We start from the raw sequence: 24,662 nt of genomic DNA on the forward strand, positions 1-24,662 counted from the left end.
GTCTAGCTTCAGCTTGCTGCCTAGATGAGCCTTATTCAGCATGTTTGTCTCCGAGAAGGCAAGCCCAACACAAGGTATTTTGCATCTTAAGACACCCTAACCATTTCCAGGGGAGTGGCAATAAAGACAGAATAGAGAACCCACAGATGTGTTTACAATGAAGCACTTAAAACTGGTCTTGAAGAAGAGGAAAAACTTTTGTTTCTATTAATGTTTTTCTGCCAAACACCATCTCTCGCACTGTTAGCTAGGATAATCCTCAAGTCTTGTTCACAGGTGGCCACACATGATCTAACATTACTGACTTGGAGCAAAGGAGGCAGTTACCATTCGACACTACGAGAATAACCCTTTTCTTCTCCGAAGCTGTGGAAAATACTTCCTACTCCTGTCTATCAATGACTGACAGTGATTGTGTAAGTGGTGCTTCTATACTTCACCTCAACAACACTCAGGTACTGAAGGCCAGAGCAACTACACAGCAGCACCTCCTCTAGTACAAACAGTTCTTATCATGCAAGATGGGACAAGCAACGCTGTTCTGAACCAGCACTAGCCCCAGCAAGGAGTACAATTTTTACCATGCCACAAGTAAACTCACCCTGGACCTAATCAAAAACTATCCTTTGTTCATGTGTGTCATTTGCAATACAGCACTCGGATGCTAGTGTGCTTACATTGATCTTCAGTCTTAAAATTACAGTAATATGCTCTATCTTACATTTGTGTAAGTTAACTAATAGGAAAAGCATCAATTTTACTGAAACACAGTAAACAGCAGATAAATTGATCATTACTACACCCAACTTCTGGCTGGCAGTTACTAATTGCTTAAATCACCTTGTTGACTGTCTTATTAAGACATTGCAATAGGTTCAGAGCGCCGTATAGACATCGACTCTTAGGAACAACCTAGTAAATTACCTAATTACAAGCAAGAGCATCTAGGTTAAGGATTATTCATTCCAGTGCAAGTGGTGGAGCCCCTGACAAGGCTACAAAGGTTCTGCTCTTTCAATTCTTTGCTCTCAAGTGTTGATTTTATAGGGAAAAGGTAGGATTTCGTTAATAGCACACTCAGTACCAGAAGTAACTATTACATGCCATCAGTCAGTAACATTTGCCCCGAACAGAATAACCTGAAGTAACTATTTTTGAAAGGCAAAAGTCTTTCAATAATTAAGTCTGCATTCTGTGGAGCTTTCTTTTAATCTACTTTCCCCCAGATATTTTAGGCAATAGAAAGCTGGTGGGAACATCATGCTTTAGGGAACTGATGCCCGAATTTCCTGATGGAAATAACACAAAATCTTCAGATTGCTGCACTGAATCATTCGTTTCACCACTCATTCTGCCTTTTCCTCCTGAAGCAGCAGTTCACAGCTTGCCTTACCTTGACTCTGTCCAAGCTGTTAAGACAGCCGAGGGGCTCTTCCTCAAGGAAAACAGAATATATCAGGGAACAGCTTCATACAGATAAGCCCTTTAGTTTTAGCAGCTACAATAAATGCAGACTCACTGAAACTTCATAATGGAGCTACCAAAAGGTAGATCAACAACTCCAAAGTTTAAAATATACTGTGCTTGCAAGAACTGGAAGCCAGTTTCTCCCTGGATTTGCTTCAGGTTGGAGATTTTGGCTTTAATTTCAGTAAGTCTAAAAGATCTCTCAATCTGAAAGGTTTGAAATGTTTCCTAATCAGCTCAAATTTGGTAGTCCTGAAAGCATCCCTCACTTCCAAGCCTCCCCCAGTAACCCAAACCAATCAGTTCTATAATAAAGGCCAGTGACAACATGCTAGGTCCACCATGAAGATTATTATGTAATCTTTGAGCTCCTGCAGAGTGGAGTAGACTCTTCTACTTCATTCTAAGATTAAGTGGAACAGTCTTCAGTTGTCCTACAATGAAGTGTATTTACTGGCAATGACAAATTCAAATCAACACGGACAAATTAAAAAGATTCTTTAAAAGAGCCAATTTGTAGGAATGGCATCCTAGAGACACATACTCACGTTTGCTTTTGATTTCCCAGCTGACTCCAAACTTCAACTACAAAACCATCAAAATTTTCATTCTAAATAAAGGGAATCGACAACAATATACAGTTAATCACCATGCTTATTTATTATGTCTGTATCACAGATGATAATACAGTACCAAAGCACACAATTACTGTAGTTTTCCTTGTACTTTCACAGATTGAACATGCTTTGTATTCTTATACCAGCTTTGTCTTTAATACAGCATTTCACAAAGCAGCCAGAGAAGCACAAATTATTTAACAAACATGCAAAAGCTGAAAATCTCTATTAGTTATCCACGACTTCTATTCTTACGGGATAGACTGGTATCAGACTGGGAAAATTCAACCATTAATGAAAGATGGTTGTTAAGCAAATCATTTGATACACATTTACTTGTGTCTTCGGAAAACTTGTGAGCTCTTGAGTCTAAAGATGTAAATGCTGACTTGGCATAGGCATGATTCCAACCATCTCCCACAATTAATCTCACTTGTGATGATTTATGTTTAGCATGATCAAGGATATTGTTGTGCTTGAGTAACAGAAGCTGAGTGTTACTGAGGACATAAAACTGATACATCAGTTACAAATTGTAAGAAACTATTCAGTTTACCCCTATATCCATCTTCCTCCAGAGCACACTAAGATTTCTTTACGCTGTGTGGCAAGTGAGAAAACTTTTTCTAACAGTGATTAACCAGGTTGTCATGAATCAACCACCAAAGTTCAATGTCTTTCGGGTGCAATGTGTCTGGTCCTTCAGATGCATAGCTCTACAGCCATTAGCTAAGGGGCTGCCCAGAAAACCTTAGTGAACTGTAACCATTCCTTAAAGTAAATCCTCTTCTTCTCTCCCTAACCTCCTAAAATTTTAAGGAAACTGGTTTATCAGACCTAAGAAAAACTACAGGAGCAGACATACAGTGAGTTACTCTTGGTATTAAAAGCGGCTCATTAGCACGCTGAGCCTGATGTGCTCCTGCCGCACAGAAAACAGCACTCATTTAAGCCATAACCCTTTCTCTGCTTCCCAAAAAATGCCACTAACCAGTTTAGCCCCTGGTTAATAAATTTATTTTTTTAACAGAAATTTAAAAGAAAGCAGTCTGCTCACTAGGCAACCTCCATGAGAAATTTATCAGGTATCCACTACTGCCTCAGTAACATTCAGCCTGTCAGCTGTATGGAACAGGTTTATCAATCACGATTTATAGCAGGCAAAGGTCACTAGCTGCCAACAACAACTTGACAAGGCTGAGTTGATCAGACTGATGTGGTGTCACTTTAGACTTGTAGTTAACTGCTCTTAAGCGTTGCTATGCTTTGGATTCACAGGAATTGGACACATACTAGGACATACTATTAAGAATCCTGACTCATCATTGTTTTGAGCAGAATTTTATTGTGAAGAATATAAAACTACTAGAAATGAGAAAACATCCATTACAAAATTAATCAAGTATAGTCTCACACTATTTTATAAGCATTAGCAAAAAGTCTTCTTACCTTGGCTAGCAGAACCATGTTATTGGAGAGCTCCTCTATCTCATCCTCGCTGCCAAAAACACTCTCGAAGTCCTGGTAAGTCCAGCCATCAAACAAAATTCGAGGCACTATCAAGCAAAGTCGTCAATCAGTAGCAAAAATAAAAAATTATTATCTACACTGGGATATTTCTGCAGAAACAATACAGCAGATACAGAGATGCCACTAATCAACATATCCCATGACTAAGACCATTGCTCTTTGACCAACTTTAGCAGCGCAGACAAACTGACACTGTAGAACATTATTTATTCGATGTTTAATGGTCAGCACTGATGCAAGTTTTAAGAAAAGATACATTCATTTGATTGAACTATCTTAATTGAACTATCACTTAGGGCCCCAAGTAGCGTCTTAAAAGATTCCCAACACAAAAAACTAAATCTTTCTGTAAGTTGTGCATCTCTTCTACCACAACAATGTGGAAAAGTTCACCTCAAACTCTAGTTTACTTTCATTCACAGCCCTATATTACTTCACTCTTTCTACTCTTCTCAAGATCCTACGACTAATTTTTATTTTAAAAAACATGGGCACTTGAGCTCACATAATTTCTTTTTCTAACAACACAAAACATTAAAAACATAGTCAGACAACAGTCAGGAAAACTGCTGTTGGAACAGTCATCAATCATGCAAGCTGGAAAAGCCAACAACTCACACAGAGCTATGTCTAAGCCCTTTCTAACTACCAAGGACATAAAAGAATATTTTAGAAGAGTCTAGAGAGATTTCAAAGGCTTTATCATCTGGCAGATGAAGTAATTTAAAATTTCTGACTAAGCACTCAATTTTTCTAATGCATTTTCAAGTTTCATGCTCCCTCCTGAATCAAGAAGGGTTTCATAGTTCCACAGAATTCTTGCTATAGACAAACATAAGAAGTTTAGCACAGTATAATCTCTACAGCAATGTTTGCCATTTTCCCTAAAGACACCCACCATGGCACATCCCGTGAGTTCCCAGCTTCAAGGGGAGAAGAGCTAAAGGAGGACTTTTCTACTGTCATGCAGGAAAGTCTGACTGACTCAGATTCCTTTTTTTTTTTTTTTTTTTTTTTAAGCTAAGCAGAACCCTTGAGCAACAAGTTTGAAGACTGCTCCCCCTGGTAAGCATGTAGTGTTATATAAAAAGTACCCCTCCAGAGAGGGCCCTGTGACCCAGGGTTTATCCAGAGACAAGTTAAAAGTAAAACATTACGGCACTGACTGGATCAGCACTTCAGTTTCTTAACTGTCTATGGTTACCTGCTTTTATTTTTCTTCTCAGACTTCTTCCTTCGTACAACTATGCTAAGATAACCTCCCTATGTCCCATATACACCTGGAATAAAGCCCTCTTTTGCTCTGCTAGCAGTTAAAGAAGATTTAAAAAAAAAAAAAAAAGACAAACATAAAACAGAAGCTCACCTATCTTGATGTTTTTGGAGGTTTTTCTGACATCTTTCATCCAGCCTGTCAAACGGTATCAAGTAAGAGAACAACTGTTAAAATGTAAATGATGTTGACAATGACAGCATATTTTCAAGCATTCTTCAAATAACATAGCATAGTTTCATTACATTGATCTTCCTGCCACAGATTACTAGTTCACAACCAATGCAGACAAATCATTCTCTGATGCACAGAATTTGACGCTATTCATTCACCTCCACCACAGCATAACTAGTGTTTACTACAATCTTACAACAGTCTCTACCCAAACTCCTCCCTGAGTTCTGCCCCATCACAGAAACTGTCTTACTGCCTACCCAGAACAACACTTCTGTAGTCATCAAGCATCACCTGGGAGGAATTTTTTTTTTTTTTAAGATGGTACTTTCAAGTGTCCCATCCACTCTTCTTGGCAGCCTTTGCACTAGAATGAATTCGTTAGCAGGCACTAACATGGTAAGAATTATAGCTTTTTTAAATGAGATTCCACATTCAATCAAGTTCAAAGCCATAAACTAGTTACTATTTAAGAACATACTAGCTGAAATCTGAATGTGCTGCCAGTTTCTTGACAGTGAAGCAAAAAAATCTCATCAGATTAAATTTATCTTCCATTCCCAAAACAAAGTCACCCAAAGGATTTTGGAAAGGGAAAAAAATCCACGACAGGTGAAGAACTGAACAGCGCAAACACAAAGACTATTTCTGCCTGTACAGATTCTTTGTCCCTTCCTTTTTTTAAGAGGAGCTTTGTAGACAGCCTGGTAGAAGAGCCAATCTTTCTACTCATTCTTTGGACAGATAAACTATGTACACATGTGGAAGCAGGTGGGGACAGAAAGAAGTTCACTCTGAAGAAAACTCCCCCAAAAATGGAACAGAGGAAAGTACTCCACCATGAGGAAGAGCCAGAAAAACCCAGACACATATATTGCCAAAGCTACCTAGTCTGCAACAAGACCAGTAATCTTACTTGCCATGTGTATTCAAAGAAAAAGAAAATAACACCTTTATCAGCATCGTGAAGCCCAGTGAACTGGAACATTTCCTTCCCTCTCCTTTTCACTTGTAACCAGACTGGCGAGATCAGTGTAAATTTCCTTCCAAATATTTTAGCAATGTCATAGCCATGGCTGTTCCACTTGCAAAGGAAAGGAGAAAAAAAAAAAAAACCAACAAAAAAAAACCAAAACAGTGAGAAGCTCAAAAGCAAGATAAAAGCTCACTTTACTTTTGACCCATACAAATTCTTTAGCACAAATGTAGTCATTTGCTCTATCCTCAGTTGTTAGTTTGAGGAAACCTTTTTATTTAAATAAGAAAGTACTCTGGAAGCACTGATAGCTACACGAGAGGCAATCTTCACATTGTGCAAATTCACCTGAAGTACAGGAATTTGCATGTAGGTTCCCACACAGTTTTGAATTTAGAGATTCTCCATTTATCACCATTGATAAAGGTGAAAATTTATAGGGCACCTACTTCTCTTTTGAGCAGTGTAAGACTAAAACAAGCGAAAAGCATCCTCTGAACAAAAGAAAGAAACATTATTCAAGAAAGGATGCTCTGAATAATAGTAAGACTGGATAGCAAGAGAGAACAGCGTGACAGCAGCATGAAATTTTTGCTGTTTATTTAGAAGGTTCAAGTTGGCAGCTGCATGGCATGAGGACCCTTAGCAGCCCTCCTGTTCTGACTTCACTGCAACTTCACATGGTGCATCAAGGGCAAGAGAACACTATCATCTCTGTTTTACCAGTAAAAAGAAAAATATGACCTAGACACTCTCCAAGAGATGGATGCGAGAGCAAAGGTTTAAGACCACCTGAATCCCAAGCCAGCTCTCAAAAAAATCCTCTCGCTATTTGACTGTATTTGACCTGAAGTTCCCATTATTATAAAACTGCTTTTAAAGCAGGGATGCAAGATTACAGATTAGCACAGTCTGCGGCATAATCATTCAAAGCACCAATTTTATTCATGTTATTAACTTACGGGAGTAATATATCCCAGAACATCTCCTGAGAAATGTCTTTCCTTCATCTTCTTGGAGCAGTAACTTCTGTGTTCCAGTATAATATCCTTCGCCTTTGGATCCACAACTACCAGTCCCCGGTCCTGCACATTTTTATCAGAATGTGGTGTCTGGGGGGAGAAGACAGTTTTTGGAACCAGCTATAGGAAGCAGCCACTTTCAATAGCCAACAGACTTCAAAAAGGAAAAAAGAAAAAAAAAATACATCATTAAACTCTAAGCATTCCTTTTAAATGATGCAGAGCAATTTGATTTGAAACAGAAAAGCAGTAAGAAACGACTTGTCATCACTAAACTTACTTTGTTTGCAAGGTGAAAAGCATATAAACAAAAAAAAAAATCAAGAAGTGATAAGATAAAAGAACAGCATTCACCACAGCTGATGGTGCTCTGCTCTCTAGTCAACGCTTTCGAGCGTGTTACCCTCACAATGATAAAAACGGGTTAGGATTTCCTTCACCAAGGATTGGAAGACGACTTTTAAACTGGATATATTTTAGACTGAGTACACTGCATTGTGGTTACTGAAGGCCAAGGTTCTGAACACCTTTCGTTAAGGTAGACCTGCTTCAACCAAAGCAGCACAAATAGTTTTAGCAGACAGAAACAGACTGAGGAGGCCTAATAAAGCTTGCATGGTGAGTACGTAGAAACCATCTCTTGATTCAGCATAAGGACTTTAGGGAGCCTCTAGCCCTTTTAGACTCTTTAGCCAGTCTTAACACTTTGTATTATCCTCATTACCTGCAGACTAGATTTTCCTCCTGGTAGACATTAAGCAAGCAACACAAACAATGGGAGATGTAGCTGCATAGTTAAGGATTAACTATACTTATAACTGAAGGGAGAGGATTTTGAACACATCTACTTTTTCACCCAATGTGTTCAGCAACACTAAGTACATGCATGTGGTACACGCACAGGTAAATGTAGCTCCTCTCCCTTTCTCTTGCACTGCTGTGCCTTCTTGCAGTTTTGAAAGAAAACAGGCAGGAAACAAGAACATGCTCAGCAATTAAAAGTCTTCAGCATGTTGGCTCCACTTGCTCAGATCACTACGAGATCCTGAACCACCTCTGCCTGCAAAGGAACTGCTGGTGAGAAGGCTCGTCGAACTCCTGTCAGGACACAGCCTTCCTGTTGGCAAGGCTAAGAACACCTTCCCTTCCACCAGCAAACGACCCAGTGCGCTTGGCCCGAACTACTGCTCCCTGCCCCCCTTTCCAAAGGGATGGGAGTATCTCTCCTTCAGCTATGCAAAAGCAGACAAAAACTTTCTGCGTCTGCAGCTTGCATGGGGGATAAAATACCAGAAGTTACGTCATATTGGATCAAAGAGTGAACCATTTGTGACATTCATAAAAGCTGAAGCAAAGGACAGTTTCAGGTAGTCGCACTTGGGAGCAGAAGCTTAAACAGAAATGCATGGTTGCTTTCAATACTGTTTCGACAGAAGGAGAGCCCACTTACCAAAGTTCAGTTCACTGCACGTGTTAGATACGATAAGCTTTTCAATTATTTCTCTTACCTTTTCTTCCAGTTTTTTTGTAGCACCTTTCTTCGCATCTGTTTTTGACAGGGTACCTTCAGCTAGGCAGCAAATCATGGTAAGAGAAAGTGAAGTACAGAGAAGCCTCACAGTGTTTTTCCCCATGTCAAGTTTCTCCTGCCCTGAAAACACAGGGATTCAAATCTCTGTGAAGAGAAAAAATTAACAGTTTAATTCAGTTTACATGTCTAAGAAAAGTCAAGTGATTATCTTCTCTTCTGCCCTCTAGAATCAGACTCATTAAGGCAGTATTGTTTTAATAGTGCTTTTGCTCTGGCAGCAAAATAGCAGGGTATTTTAAGAGATTCCTAGGCTCAAACATCTTTTTTTGTCTCTTGTTTTAGTTGGTGTATCACAGAGAAAGTGGGCTGGACACTTCCAGCTTCCCTTTTAAAGAATCCCCAAAGAAGCATAATGGTTTACAGCTGAAACTGATGTCTGCTGCCCAAAACAATTATAGTACCACCTTACACTTGCTACAGCAAATAAGAGATACCATTTGTTTCTGCTCCTGCCTAACACAGTCAGCAAGTCATAAATGAAGAGACAGAAAGAATTACAGCTCTATGCCTTTACTATAACAGGTGCAAACTTTGCTTTGAAGTCCTCGCCAAGGCAGGGATACACACAGAATTGGGGTAGGAAAAAAAAAAAAAATAAGGCAAAGAAAAGCAGCCCTTTTGGTCTAGAAGAATGACTTTGACAGTTTGTCCCAGCTCCAGATAAAAGAATTGAGAATTATTAGAGAACAGATCTGTTCAGTGCTATTTATCTATCACACCTTAGTTCTGTCAGAGGAAAGACTTTATAAAAAAATTTAAAATACAGCCTGAGCTTGTTTTTCAACCTCTCCCCATTCATAAGTCATACTGTTCTTCCAGACTAATTCCCAGAAGCAGACAAGAAGAAAACAGAGAAAAAAATATTTAGCATTAGGGGAACCAGGGCAAAAGGAGGTAAAATACCAGAATGAAGAAAAGTAACTTGTTACTAATTCTGGAAGTCCTCACTATCAAACTGGGACTAGCTTTCCTCTATAATAAACTATGGGCTCTAGATATGTATCAGGCTGCTTCTCATAATTATGAGATCCCAGCGGAGGAAAAAAAAAGCTTACCTTTCCCATAATGTTCTCAAATTTTGTCAAACTTAAATTCTCATGCTTCCCGTATTAGTTCAAAGAATTAACATTTCTACAACCGATTTTGAAGACTTACGAGCTCATTTCTTCAAGTTCTATTTACAAGACTTGTTGTTCTGTTGTCACTAATAACAAGAGCTGCTCAAAGTTTGAGTATTTTGTTTTTGTACAAACCGTCAGGTGAGGGATCCCACAAGAGCAGACTGAGCACTCCAAAGGAGTACACTGGCAGCAACACGGTGGCAGAAGGAACCTTAAAGGTTAAATGGAGATGCACTCAACGAAAGACCAGCTACTTGAGGCCAACAGCGGTAATGCAGAGATGAGATCAACAACCCAACAAACTTAAGCATATTCGGACATGCCTGGCTTAGCAGTGAGGTTTCAAAAAGCGGAGATATTTACTGCAGGAGTCAAGGATTCTGCAGGAAAACAGGGAGGAGTATGTGAGTAGGGAACAAAGCAGAAGGATGATGGCAGGAAAAGCGCTTGAAAAAAACAATGCCACTAGCACCAAAGAACATAGAACATCAAAAACCTCACGTAAAACATGATCTGAAGGCTTTTCCAAGTCTTATAAAGACTGAAAAATAAAAGCAGAAAGCCTTCTAATATTTCTCAGATCCAGAGGGCGGGGTAAAAGCTAAATTGCTCTACCATTTGAAATGCACTACTATTAATAGTTGAGGTCTTACACCTCTACTTTGACTTCAAGGTCACTGGTAAGGCCCCTTGTTTTCCACATCCTAAAAAATTAAAGGAGGTTGCTCTGGACAGCAACTACTCTGTTTCATCTAGCTATAAACTACTGCAGAGAGCAACAACTGAGAGCCTGAATAGTCAATACAAGTCTTAACTATTTAGACAGGATATCAATTCTTCCAGAAGCTGGTATGTATTGATTTGGAGGTGTCTGATTTCACCTTCAGAAACAATTAGCAACAGCATCCACTTCTCTGAAGAGAAGTTAACATTTAACAGCTGAAGAACAGAAGTTTAAAAAACCATCACTCTAATTCGCCATCAAAATGTGCTCATCTCCTTGACACAATCACCTCCATCTGCCAATTACTGTTAAGCCAATATCCATTCCTAGATCTATATGAAGCACTGAGCCTGTGGTAAAATGGTTTCTGCCAGTGAGAGTCCAATATTGACTCTTGGCTGCACTTTGATTTTAATAATTTGTTCTTTATCTAGTGAAAATTTAGTAGACAGCCTCGCTCTACTACATAAAGATGAATTAGTCAAACTCTAAACACTCTTTATGGAAACCATCAGCATGAATTTTGCAAGTTTTACAAAACAAGATCCTCATCAAGTTTTTCTTCTGCAAACATTCCCTCATCATTTTTTAACTCTCCTCAAACTAACTAGAGTAGAACTGTACAAGCTTGGCACCCATTTACTTCCTGCATCACTGCAAAATTGAAGACTGTCCTTGTTCAACTGATACCATGGACAATTTAAGTTTTCAAACACCTTTTGACAAACCGATCTGAATCCCAGGTTTCTCTCTAAGCCAGGTCAAAAACATTGTTTAACATGAGTCTCCACATGAGGCAACGTACTTTTAGTCAGCAGTTTTAAATGTATCTTTTATTTCTAAAAGAGAGAAAAGCTGGCATAGATTTAGGCAGTCCAAAAGAAGCAACCAAAGAAACTAAAAAAATATTGGAGGCTGGCACAGTAACTACTCGGAAAGCAGAGTTAACGTTTATACTTTATTTCTAAAGAAGACGCTGGATTCTAACTACTGCTGCAGAAGGAGCACGCATCCCTTACGAAGGAAGCTCAGGAAGCGCACCACAGATGTGCTTTCACATGAAATCAAGAGGCCAGGAGTGAAAAGACTAAAAATAAACCTGTTTCTAGTAAGGTGCTCCACTCCGACAGTAAGAACCGCCTCCCGTGCTCGCCCGCCTCTCCAGACACTAACGCTTCCCCAGCAGACCCGAGGCCGCCAGCGGCCCGCCCGCCCGCCGAGCCCGCGGCTCCCTCAGCGTGCCCGCGCCGCGGCTCACCGAGCCCGCGCCCTGCGGGGCCGCCCGCCCCGGGTGCGGGGCAGGCCCAGGGCCACCACACCGCCGGAGCGCAGCCTCGCTCGCCCGCTCGCCTCTTCCCCTCCCTCCCCCCGGCAGCCCCCCACCGCCCGCTGCCACCACCTACCGCCCGCCGCCCCTTCGGAAGTAGCGGCGGGCGGCACCGCCCCGCCGCCTGACGGGGCAGCGCTGAGGCGGGGGGGGGGGGGCGCCGGGCGGCTGTTCCGAGCGGGCTGCGCCAACATGGCGGCGACGGCTGGGGCTGGCTCGGCGGGGCGGGAGCAGCCGTCTCCCGGGCCCAGGGGCAGAGGCTGCTGCCGGGTGCGGGCTGCGTTGGTGCCCGAGGACAGCAATCGCTAGTCACGGTGTAACCGTAAATTCCCTTGGAGACCCTCTTGGTGTATTCCAGGCTGTAGCAAACGGCGTAGGTAAGGAGGGAGTTGGGGCTGAAATCCGTGCACTGGCCTGGAGACAAAGGGATCAGTGCTGCGGGCTCAGCGAGCAGTGTTGCTTGCCGCAGGTGTGCTGAAAGGAGGGGTCAAATCTCGGATGGCCACTAACAGTATATATAACATAAAATACTGTGTTTTAAATGGAGATTTTTGTTATCTTCTCTTTTGCCCTTCTGCAGTCTGTATTTTTACATACAACATGGCTGTGCTACTACTATTTTTACTGCAGCAGAAGTTTTGATGTGACCCTGTTATTTCATGTATTGCTTGCAGGGACTAAATACTGTATTAAAAGACTGGATAAAAACGGATGTGTTATGTCGTGATGGAGTGGCAAGCCTGCCATATGCTGGCAGTGTACTTCCCAGCAGAAGCCTTTCCGTGGCCTGCTTTCTGTGTTGGTTACAGCTTGGTGTGACCTCCCGGAAGCTGACTGGAAGGTTACCTTATTTTCTCCCGCTTTGTCCTCCTCTTTCATTTCCTCTTGTGTAACGAAGATCTTCATGAGCATTCTTTAGCACTGAAAAGAACAATAGAAATGTTTTTCCTCTGAACAGAAGTCTTGCCAGTGAACCAGATGTATGGTCTCTCTGGCAAGTGCTAAGAACATGCACACTTTCTCTGTTCACTAAATCGCCCATATTTAAATTCTAGCAAGGACTTCAGAAGGGAAACTGGTACTTGCTAGCAGATTTGGACCCAAACACTTACAGACTAAAGAACAGGAAAAAGGAATGTCTCATCCCACTTTCTTAGCGTCACCAAAACACCTCTGAATTCTTCAGCTTTTACTCAAGAAGTGGTGATTTTTTTCATCTCCTAGGATTGCTTGATAGGTGTGTTTGAAACAGTACATTTTCATATATAAACTGCCCCAAATTTAAAAAGCGCATAACTACAGTACCTAAAGTAATTTACAGTCGACGTGGTACCAGATTTTCTGTTGTTTCATAACACACTGTTCACCTCTCACAAACTAAGTGTTCCCAGTTTACACTTCTAAATAGCAAGAACAACAGAGATGAGGCATGAGGGCATGAAAAATCAGTTTTGTTTCCAGTCTCTCTATAATGAAACTAAAGTTTCCTGTGTTGCGTTCCCGTCACATTCTCCTATTGACTCTCCTTGTAGCCTCTGCGGGACTGATCCAAAGGTTTGCTGCAAGTAGTTGAGAGGGTGCCTGCTGCCATTGAGGAGACCTGTAGCTACCTGCGAGGGAACCACAGATCTCTCTTGCATGGCAGCATGGGCTCAGATGTTCAACACACCTACAAGGTACTGGGCAGTCCCCACCAGAGGCTGACATTTCACTAAGCAAGACTAAAAGATAACGGGATCTTTATGCTTCCACATTTTCAATGTTCTCCAAAGAGACAGGAATCTATCTGTTCTGGGAATCATGAATGTGTCTTGTTTAACTCCCACTGGCTGCCCCATGCACTACTTACCGAATTCAGTAACTGAACCTGGCACTATGAACTCCTTTCCTTGAGCCGGGAACTTGAAGGCTGGGTGCCACAATGCTGGGCACCTCAGCACCTAAGTTCACCCTGTGTAGCTGATTGTAACTCATTAAATTTCACTTTGTTTTTCCTGGAATTATATCTCATGCTTCTTATTTTTTCTAGAAATTAAAAGGCCTCGAGCTTCAAAGGTATTTTACAGAAAATACTGATCACTTTTCTGTTTGTTTTTTTTTTCCTTGTGCTCCAGCAGTTACTGATTTTTATTATTATTACTGACAATAAGTCTTTTGCTTTAATTCTGTGTATTTGTGGCCAGCTCAAAGAGGCATAAATGAGGTTAAAAATGGGGTATGGTTACCTGTGCTAGACCACGTAAGTTTTATTGCTGTGTTTTCAGTCTGTACAGTACTATTCTTTAAAAAAGCAGTACCTGAGTAAGATAGGACACCTGGGGAGAGTAAAAGTGTGCTGCTTTCTTGGAGAGTAACTGCGCATATTCAGAAAACAAAAATGGTGTGGCAGAAAGAAATGAGTGTGAGTCTGCAGTTAAGGAGAAAGAAAGCTAAAAGAAACAGCAGAAGGACCTCAGAGAATAAATGAAAAAAAACTCCTATGAACTAGAAAGAATTATACAGTTTATTGCAACTCACAAAGCCAGCCAGCTGGCTGACATTACTCTGCCTGCCAGTGTGCAGGTGGCAAAGGAGAGCTTGTTTGTAAAACCTTTATTGACCCTTACTTTATCTCATCTACCCTCTTAAGAGTTTATTTTAAAGCTTAAGTAGTCTATTCTACATTTTAATATAAATGTAGTGTTCTGAGTGTAAACCCCTTCTGGTCATTGAGGAACTCACTGGAAAGAAAAGGTCTAGGCAGATCCATTCCAAATTTCTGGAAGTTTAGGGTTTCATGATACAGGTATTATCCTAACTTTGTTTCTTAATCTTGAAAGCATCTGATACTCTGCCATGGCAGAAGGCATTGCTGATAAACCTGTGCTGTCTGTTAATGGATAATGAGTATTAGATGTCAGGTGGAGAAAGACAATTGAGTGCACGTGTGCAAGAGCCCCCCCATTCTGTTTTCTCCTTATCTCTTTGTGCTTCCAGTAATGGTTAGAATCGCCATGAGGAGCAGAAGAAAGCAACAATTGATGGGGTGAGGGACAACTCTGACAGAAGTAACAAAGGAAACGGAACAGTTCCCTTTTTGTAGCTCCCACAAATGGATACTCCCTAGCTCAATCCATTCAGTTTAATGGTAATACTTTTATGAAGGTCAGTGAAATTATTCAAGTCTTTGTACCAAAGCGCAATGAAATTCTGAAAATTATGAAAGCAACTAATGAATGACAGGGGAAAGAAGGGCTAGACATTGTGGGTTTGTTGACAAACAAATGTGCTGCAAAACATTTTGTTTGATAGGAAAGCATTTCTTGAGACTATTTCCCCTTTAATGCTGATTTTGCAGTAATTAGAAATCTCTTAAAAAATCACAACATCCTGGGATGGATGGAACTAATGAAGTCTGTTTTTTCACAGACTGGTGTTTTATAGATTTTAAGGTCAAACCAAAATGTTCTCCAGATTCATTAACTCAGTGTGTTCATAAAGGGCTGTGTCTGGTGTGAACTCTGTGCTGTGCAGTAACAGCTGAGCTCACATTCCAATGTTTCCTTCAGTCGAGATGCACCTGGAGACCATTACAGGCCCTCTTTCCTCTAGCTAACTACTTATTTACATAAAATTTGTATCTTCTCCCTACCAAAACTGTCTGAAATGGGCTAGTAAGTTCTAAATTACGAGGCAGTGACGGCAGACAAATACCTAGACATCTGCCATAACTGCATTAGCCTTTGTTGAGGTAAAAAGAAGACAGGGAGCAAGGATAGGAAAGCCTCAAAAGTCAGTCAAAGGAGGTTGACCTAAAATAGCCAGGGTATGTGTACTGCATGCTGGGCCACTTCAAATGAAATATTTATCAGCGTAGTTACAAAACTAGAGAGCTCCACATGGGTCAACTGCTTGAATATTTACCCCAGTTCTCAAGCAGAATTTGCAGCCCATGCTTAGCTTGGTACTGCCAGAGCTATTCTGTTAGCAGTATTTAAGCCACCACTTAAAAAGTAGTTTAAGTGTACCTGCATGACTTGCAGTTGCAGTACGGACTGGAATACAGCCAGACAGGACGGATATACGTAGCCTTTAGGTGTCACTGTGCTCTTTGGAAATTAGTTCAACATTTTGGATAGCTCAAAAAGATATTTTTTTCTAAACCAGGAACTCCTACGTAGTGACATCTTAAGTTTTCAGCTTCAAAGGTAAATGGAAATTATTGTGAAGCATCCAAATGTAAACCTATGAAAAAGGAGAGTTTCTTCATGTAAGGGTACAGATGCAGAGAATCTGAGTTGAGTGTAAGACTAGTTTGTGCATGACTGCCTGTAGTTGCACTTGGTCCACAAAATGGATCCAGGGAGAAACGGATATATGCGTGACTACCACATACTGTCACTTTGTCTTTCTAATAGATAATTACACGACTAAAAACCACTCATGTAACACTGTATCCTGAAAACATCCAGAACAGGCACTTGAGAGCTGTCCTAACTGAGTGTACAGCCACTATCAGAGAGATAGTGTCAAGTAGTTCTTCATCTATGAGAGAAAAATGTATCATTAACTTAAAGGCACTGGAGCTTGATAAATTTTAAGAAGATACAAGCTTATGAGGAGGATTAACCATGGAAAAAAACTATCTGGGGAAACAGTGAATTTGAATTTGATGGTTTCAGATCACGATCAAGTGCCTTTCTGGAAGACAGTCTGTAGCTAAAAGCTAGATACTGGGGTCAATTCAGGGGAAAAAAAAAAAAAAAAAAGGAAAAAAAAAGAATAGGTAAAATGAAATGGCTTGAAGTATACAGGAAAACAAATGAAATGACTGATTGATCTCCAGTAGCCTTAAACCCCATGATTCTACAGGTCATTACAATCCACTAAGTATACTAATCACTTGCATTACGACTAAAACTCGCAGCATAGTTGGGCAGACTAGGCCAGTTTTGACACCATTTGAATCTATTTTCAGCTGATGAGATTAAATGCTCTGTGCAGTCCTACCTCTTTGGCACGTTTAAGACAGTTCAACCTTGAAATGTTTTCCGTCTCAGGAGCAGATGTGGCATGGGACTGTGTCGCTCTGCATGTTGGCAGCCTTCATGAGAAACACGTGGCCCTGGGAGTCAGGAGTGTGAATCGCCACACCTAACGCAGAGCAGCTGCGTCATGCAACCGAGGGCAGGCTCACAGGGTATGTGCCAATGGACGGCTCTGCATATAGTAGCTCTTCGGCTCACAAGTGTTCAGAGTGACTACTCAGAGTACGTGAAGTAGATCCCACGCAGTGTTTTAGGGCCCCTTTTGAGCTGGAGGACTGTGGCACAGCCTCCATCAGTCCACCCTGTGGAAAGCATGACCTTACGTACCATACCATAGGGAGTCTGTACCCCGCTCTCCACATTTTAGAAATAAAACCTAGATTAACAGACTGCTCAAAGCTTACCGATGAAGGGAAATGTTCTTGTCTCCTGATCTGCCATCCCTCTCCGTCTCCCTCAGACGTTACCTCCTCTGAGGCACCTGTGAAGCCCGATATTTCTCCTTCAAAAATAACAAAACTTCTCGATCATTAGGGGCACGGGGAGAGGAAGGGATCAGGCCGTTCCTGAGCAGGGAGCGTGCAGTGCATCCACCCGCGGATCCAGCGGTAGAAGCTGCCCTGCCGACCCCTCCGGGGGGAGGCCGCCTGCCCGCCACCCTTCGCGTCGGCCTGGGCCCGTTCGCCCTGATGGCCATGAGGGGTAATCGCGCCCCAGCGGCGGCACGGCCGATCTCCGGGGCCCAGCCGCCAAGCAGCCACCCCTCCCGGACCGCAGGACGGCCCGGGGCGCGGCGCAAGGAGCCCGGGGAGCGGCCGGGGCCCTGCCCGCAGCGCCGGCGGGGGCGGGGGGGTGGGAGGCCCGGCGTGGCGCGGCCCGGCCCGCAGCGCCGCCGCCTCCGCGCGGCAGGTGGCGCCAGAGCCTCGCGCGCCCGCCGCCCGCGGGGGCGCGGGAGTCGTCACGGCGCCTGCGCGCAGCAGAGGAGGCGGCGGCGGCAGCGGCCTGAGGAGCGCCGCGGGGACAGCGGGCGGCGGCGGCGGCTGTGGTGGTTCGGCGTGTCGCTGGGCGGCCGTGATCGTGCGCCACCATGCCTGCGGTGTCGAAGGGCGATGGGATGCGAGGGCTGGCGGTCTTCATCTCCGATATCCGGAACTGTGAGTGGCGGCTGAGGCGCGGTGGGGCTGGGGCCTGGGCTGGGCCGGCCGTTGCCATGGGCCCTTGCCCCATGGGGCCGGGGCTTCTTCCCCTCGATCCCCTCCCCGATGCCCTCCTTTTCCCCCTATCCCCCGCGGCAGGCTGCTCGGAGCGCTTCTGCTTCACGAAATGGCGACGCGCCCTGGGGGGCGGCGGGGGAGGCGGCGCGGCGGGGGGAGGGGGCAGCCTAAGGCTTTGGGCTGTGGGTTTGGGTTGGTTTGTGCGTTTTGGGAGGGTTGGTTGGGGTATTCCCCCCCATCCCCCCCGCCGTTGCGGAGGGGTGCTGAGCGTTGTGGTCGCTGCCCCGGCAGAAGGGGGTGCCGGGAGGTTGCTGCCCGTCGTGGTCGTTGTTTATAAGGCTCTGAAGCGAAGCCGGCGTCTGTTCGGGGGCGGGTGGGTCTGTGGAGGGCCGGAGGGAGGTGTTTCTAGTCTTTTTCCAAATCCGTGGACGGCTTTCAATTCAAAACGTCACTGATGGAAAGCAGGCCTCTGTAAGGGTGGCCTGCGAACAGGGCCTCCTGTGGGTATGCCTAGGCTTGGCTTAAATGGGCTTTAAAATCCTGTTTTGACGGAAATTGGCTCTTAGAATCTGTGTAATTAAAAACGGGATGGAGAGGTGTGCGAGTAAGTGTCCCCCTGAGGGAAGAGGGGGAGCACGCCTGTGAGCGTGCAGTGCAGAGGAGCACGAATCTGCTGCTGTGTAGTGTGTGGGGCAAGGTGTGTGTCTGGGGGCACACCTCAGTGCTCAGCTTTCCTTTTTGACTGAGAATCGTATGTGATAGCTGTTTAATATTAATCTGAGTTCGAGATCTAAGTGTATGATGTGGCAGGAATTGCCTGGGGAAGGGCTAAGGTCACTGTGGTTGGTGTGATGAAACAGCTATTTTGTCCACCTGTGTGTCTCTGTAGATTACTTGAGGCTACTTTAATAGCAATGGCAGTAAGGTTTCCTCTCTAACAGATGGAAATGGATGTGGAGAAATTTTTAATGCAAATTATGATGATCTAACTAGGCTTGTATTGGGATAACCACGCTGGCTTGGAATACTCTTCCACGTTGATGACTTCTAATACAAGAGGCTGAGGAGAAAATTGCACTGATAAAATGAGACTGTTTAAATACTGTTTCCTCAAACTAAATTCAGGTGATTTGGCCTTCTAACTGTGTAAGAGGGGCTTGGTATTTAAAATTCGAGGTTGTTAATCTTCCTTATAATAGAAGCTGTCTTAGTCTTTTTTTCAGAACAGAGTTGTAGGTCCTTAGGTTTCTTCAGACTTCACTCTTGTATGTGTAGAAGAAGGCTTATAAAATGTGTTGTGTGTCAGTTCAAGATTACATAAATGCTCTTGTGCTTTGTCTGGTTGGCCCAACTATTTACTGAAAATTTTCCAGTGCCCTGCAAGCTGCATGTATAACATAGTTTCATAGCATTTAAGACTTGCTGATGTATCTACCCACTATATTTTTAATGATTGTTTTAATTCATTTAGCTAGAAGTAGTATGATTTTATTCTTCAATGTCTGCTACGTCTTGCACTGGGTTAACACATTTGTGCTCTCTTGTTTTCAGTGGAATTCAGTAGAAGAGAATACAAGAGAAAAATTCAAGCTCTTACGTTCCTAACCTATGTTTAGAGATATGGAACAACAAGATTTAAGGTAGTGGGATAGAACAAATTAACTACCGATTTTCCCACAGCTTGCCCAGTGTGTAGGCAGTGTGGGAACTCTGATGGAACAACCGCCTCTCTGTCCAGATTGGACAACAAACTTCTCATGCTCTCAGTGTCTGTAAGAGTGACAAAGACGTAACTGGCTTGTGAAACAAATAAGATGTTAATGCTTTCACTATTTAAATGAATACTGATATTTCTCAAATGTTTTGTCCCTGTCCAGACAGCTATTTGGGAGCTGTAATTACTTTTGTATCTTTCTCACCTTAATAATGAAGAAGGTAACTACATCTTCCAAACAGCTGAGAAAGAGTCAATACAGTTCCCGCTCGTAGGTGATCTATGCAGCTTCCAAATAGCTGTCTAATCCAAATAGCTGTCTAATGGCATTTGAATATTTTTCCTTTAAGGGAGCTCCAAGTGTTGCCAGCTCACCGTGGGCTGGTGTAGGCTGACTAAGATTCCCAAAAGTACTTGAGAGCACTATCTAGAGACTGTGCTTTGCAGGCACTGGTATTGGCTTAAGTTCCATCTTTCCCTCTTCAGAGTTGGAAGCTAGATATTTGTCAAGAACAAAAAATAACAGCTGTTTAGGTGTACAGAATCTTGCCTGCTGGCATTCTGAATTTCACTCTTAATTTTGGCTTTGTTGGACTCATTTATCTTTCTGTAATACTATCATGAGGGTCTGATGTTTTTAATTTGTCTGCAGCCCTTCCAGTTTATGAGTAATGTTGAAACATGGTGTGTGGGGTTTTTTTTCTGAAAGATTTTGCATAGATGAAGAATCTGCATTATAGATGTTGCTGAATAATGCAAATGCAGTTGTTGTGTGCTAACTGCTCAGGTGGATGCACACATGTGATTTCAAGGTAGTAAAATGACCTAACCCTCAGGGGGATGCTGATGTAAATTTAGATGGTCTACCTTTGGAAATGATTCATCTTCTCACATCAAATCTTCTGTCTTGGACATTTGTACCTACAGCATCTGCAGCACTAAGTAATGCATCGTTCTCTTACAAGTTTATTATTGATTTGGGAGTGATGCTTGTCTTGCCTGTTTCTACCAGTCTGTCACAAGCTTAAAAAAAAAAAAAAATCTTGCTTGATAGCAGTTGACTTAGAACTCCAGTTGACTGAGTGAACGAACAGATCACACTGTCAGTCTGTCTTCAATAGTTAAAAGGTTGGTTGTCACTTCTGTGTTGGTTAGGCGTATTTTTGGCACTTGGGTTATCTATTATAAACTTCTTGATCTGTGTTAAATGCTTGTATGCCATATGTGACTTTGAATGTAAGAATTACTTTCTATGTGACTTTAAAAATTCTGCTTAAAATACACTGATTTCTCAAAAGTCTTTAAAGTTTTTCATTTAAAAAAAAAAATCACCATACTACTTGTAGCAGCAATTGTGAAATATGTTAAGGGGCAAAAGGGCTGCTTAATGCTTTGACTTTGCTCTAGTCTCTGCAAAACTCTAATATTGAGTGACTTTTTTCAAAGTGAAATGTTCTTTATTCATACAGATACCAAGTGAATGTTCAAAATCTGATAGCATAAGAAATGAATTGTCCTGCCGTTCCAGGTAGCTGCTCTCCTGTTTCAGGGCATCTTCTTGTTGTAGTCTCTGTATTTTGCATGTAGATGTCCTAGTTCAGATGGCAGAAAAAAAAAAGTTTTTAAGAAAATAACCCTTTTATGTGCTTGGTGGCTTGCTAGTACATGTATGGGCTTTTCTAGAACCTTGTGCAGTTGGGTTGTGTTGTAATGTACGTGAAATACTGCAGCAAATAGCTTTTTAGCTTACCTTTCGCGGACATCAGAAAGGCACAGGAAAACTGCAGATTGAAAGCTGAAGTACTCTGCTAAGATAGTCCAGTTAATTAGCACTTAGTTAATGTGGGCTGCTGAGAAAATAGCAAGGCGTGGCTGTGCTGTGAAATCGATTGTGGTGGCAGTGGAGCTGGAAAGCTCCGAGTCCTGTGGTTTAGTGAAGTGCCATCCAGACTTGGGAGTTCAGGTCAGCAAGAGTCCTTGTCACTGCTTGGATGAAGTGGCTTGTGAACTAAAACCCAACAAGATCCACACGTGTTACAAGCATATGGACTCCTGCAAGAAATATTTATTCTTAAATAGTATGTTAAATCTGTGTGTGTGTACTGCAGAGCTGCTGAAGTGATTTGGCTTATGCAAGATGGTGCTTTATAAACACTCCAGCTGTCTTAGCTGACAGATACATCATCAGGAGTCTGATTTCATTCCTTTTTTTTTTTTTAAATAGCCTTATGCATATCTGGTGATGAAGCATTTTCAAGTCGTTTCTCACTCAACCTGTTCCCTTGCAACAGCAATATTATCTGCTATTCACCCTGAAAACTAGGAAACTTTACTTTTCTCATTTGTTTTGGAGGCAGTAGTGTAGAAATACTTTCTATTGCAATATTAAGTGTGCTACTGGTAACACCCTCCTCTACTGTAGAATCAGGAAGTGATCTACCCTTGGCTTGATGAAATGGGTCTGCACAGAGGCCAAAGCTGCTTTTGCCACAGGCTTGGAGGACAAGACAGTTCTTAATTTCCCTCAGTACTTTAGTTAACCGTCTTGCCTTTTCAGTGTCACCTTAAAAGTTGGACAGAGGGAGGAAGGACTCCTTTAGTTTGTTCTCCAAATGTTTCTGTGTATGCTCTGTTCCAAGATACTGTTTCTTTCTCCTTGGGATGTATTTTTTGCTTAGATAGACTTCTGTTTAATACATTTGTCAGGTGTTATCTCTTCTCGTAGAACTTAATGCATTAATTCTTCTTTGTACTGGACAGGGAGACTGTCCAGAGGCTGAAGCCTCTTGAAGTCTGACTTCAGTAGCTTTGCTTCACCAAGCTGGGACTGATGCATCAGGCTGTGAATAAGCAAGTGGAGACTAAAAAAGGCTGGTTCATGAAATTCATCGTGTGATGATCACCCTTTTGACTTGATGGTAGATAATGGTGTGCATCACCCGTGTATGTGGCAGGGGTATGGACAAGAGTTAAATGACCATGTGGGTATGTATAGAGTTATTTGTTCTCCGTGAGAACAGTCACGCAGTTTGTGCCCAACTCACATAGGGCGAGTTAGGCACAAACAGCTTGTTTCAGTGCCAGATGTCAGTAGTACGGCTTTCAGCGTGTAGGCTAGAGCTACTGCATTGCTCCTCGGAGGTGTAGGTTCTATTTGCATTGGGCACAGTTTTAAAGTAAGACTTGAGTTACTTCTGTAGACAGTCAATGCCTTTTCTTTATTTGCATTCTCAGAGTACTTACCTCTCTGAAAAAATTTGAGGGCAAGGCACCTGATTTGTTCTCCTGTTTCTCTTGCAAGGCTATGGCCTCTCATCTAATGTGGACAGTTTCTGGCCTGAAAAAACCCTGAGAGCATGCTGCTTAGAGCTATAATAAGCACTAAGTCTTGCATCACTTGCTACTATTTGCAGGAGAGCGATTTAAGGAAAACACAATTAGCATGAGATTAATCTGAGGAGGCTGTGTAAAGCAAAACTAGTGTCTGCCCATGGCTTCTCTGTCTTAGCTTTCTTATGGTCATTTCATGGAACTCAGGGGCTGGTTTGTGTGTGTGCGTGTGGTGCTGAATTTGAAATCCTTTGGGTAAAGGCTGCCCATCAGGACCGGTAAGAGGAAGTTAAGGACTGTTGCAGAGACGATTACATATCTGCCTCAATTAATGAGCTTTCATAGGATTTTTTTTGTAAGGATCCTGAAATAGTAGTTTAGAAATAGTAGTTAAACTAGGAGACTTCGGATAGGCCTTAAACTGTTCTTCTGTTATTTGAACACGAGCTGGGTTAGAAGAGAGTCCACAGTGACTTGTACTAAATCAGTGCAAATGCTGCCTCACCCTGTTGAAGGGTGTGTAACTGTACAGTGTGAAAATACTGTTCAAGGAAATGGCTGCTTGAATGCTGTTCAGTCAATGAAGGAAGAAGAGTTGCTTTATGTGGTAGCCTAACCTTGCACTTAGTCTTGCATATCTTCTTAGCTTAAAGCTTCTCTTTTGGTAGGAGTCAATGTCGTTTTCTGAACTGAACTGCCAAATAGATGTTCTGTATGTCATAAAGTCATGTGGATATGAGCTTCCAGGAAGCTTTCAGTTCATTTAGGGAAGATCTGGTCTTAAGCTAGACCCTATTACCTAATTACTCCTCAAACTCTTTCACAGTTTCAGCTGTGGTGTTTTTCTTAACTTGTGGTGCCTAGTTAAAAAAAAAATCAATTGTAGGCATCTAAAATTATTAAATATGTATTAGATTGCTGCAATTAGAGTATCTGAATTGTGATAGGATTTGGAAGCTACTGTGTGCTCTTTTGCATTTATTTCCCTTACTTTATGAGGACAAGGAGTTAATGGATTACTGGATTACAGTAGAGCCTGTGGCTCCCTGCTGTTTCATGAGAAGTGTTGTTATAGGGGCAAATCTCTAGCAGCATAGTGGAGGAAAAAGTCCCTTCTGTGGATAGTAGTTCACTTACTGTGCAGAATATTAGAAAATGTACTCTACAGTGTTCTTAAATGTGATCAGTAGGTTGCTGATCTCTTTGTCTGCAGTAATGGATATCTAATCACAACAGGATGTCCCAAGGTACAAAAGTCTTCAACTGTCTTTGTGCCATTCATGATCTTCCACATGACAGACATGCACTTCTTTCCTCGGATCAAACATATCTTGTGGAAGGACAGCGTGCACTTGTGTTTTCATTCATAACAGGATGTTAATACATCATTAAGCAAAAAGTTTCTTGTTGTGCAGCCTTGAACTGGTAAATTTCTGCACAAAACTGGAGCCATACTGACAGCTTGGGAAGGTACCGTGGTTTAGGGTACAGATTAGTTGCCCAGTGTGTGAACAATAGCACTAGCATCCTCCTTCAGACATACATGGGTTGTATG

The 24,662-nt window shown here is 42.3% G+C and overlaps 2 protein-coding genes across 5 annotated transcripts in view; one reads left to right on the top strand and one right to left on the bottom strand.

Moving 5' to 3' along the window:
• The window catches only part of CHID1 (chitinase domain containing 1), a 120,345-nt gene extending 111,652 nt beyond the window's left edge, over positions 1–8,693 (bottom strand). Inside the window, exons 1-6 of the mRNA XM_086472259.1 lie at positions 8,568–8,693; positions 7,000–7,149; positions 6,013–6,145; positions 4,981–5,025; positions 3,534–3,640; positions 2,016–2,077 (exon numbers count right to left, since the gene is read on the bottom strand). Coding sequence (XP_086328385.1) covers positions 2,016–2,077; positions 3,534–3,640; positions 4,981–5,025; positions 6,013–6,145; positions 7,000–7,149; positions 8,568–8,693 — 623 coding nt within the window. The remainder of the gene's footprint in view (positions 1–2,015; positions 2,078–3,533; positions 3,641–4,980; positions 5,026–6,012; positions 6,146–6,999; positions 7,150–8,567) is intronic.
• Positions 8,694–17,914: 9,221 nt separating this feature from the next.
• AP2A2 (adaptor related protein complex 2 subunit alpha 2) overlaps positions 17,915–24,662 on the top strand; it is a 46,640-nt gene continuing 39,892 nt past the window's right edge. For all 4 annotated transcript variants that reach the window (XM_086472407.1, XM_086472404.1, XM_086472405.1 and 1 more), the window contains exon 1: positions 17,915–18,003. In XM_086472407.1, coding sequence (XP_086328533.1) covers positions 17,937–18,003 — 67 coding nt within the window. In that variant the 5' untranslated portion in view covers positions 17,915–17,936. The remainder of the gene's footprint in view (positions 18,004–24,662) is intronic.

The sequence above is a fragment of the Leptosomus discolor genome, chromosome 12 (genome assembly GCF_034619465.1).
Source record: "Leptosomus discolor isolate bLepDis1 chromosome 12, bLepDis1.hap2, whole genome shotgun sequence".
NCBI lineage: Eukaryota > Metazoa > Chordata > Aves > Leptosomiformes > Leptosomidae > Leptosomus > Leptosomus discolor.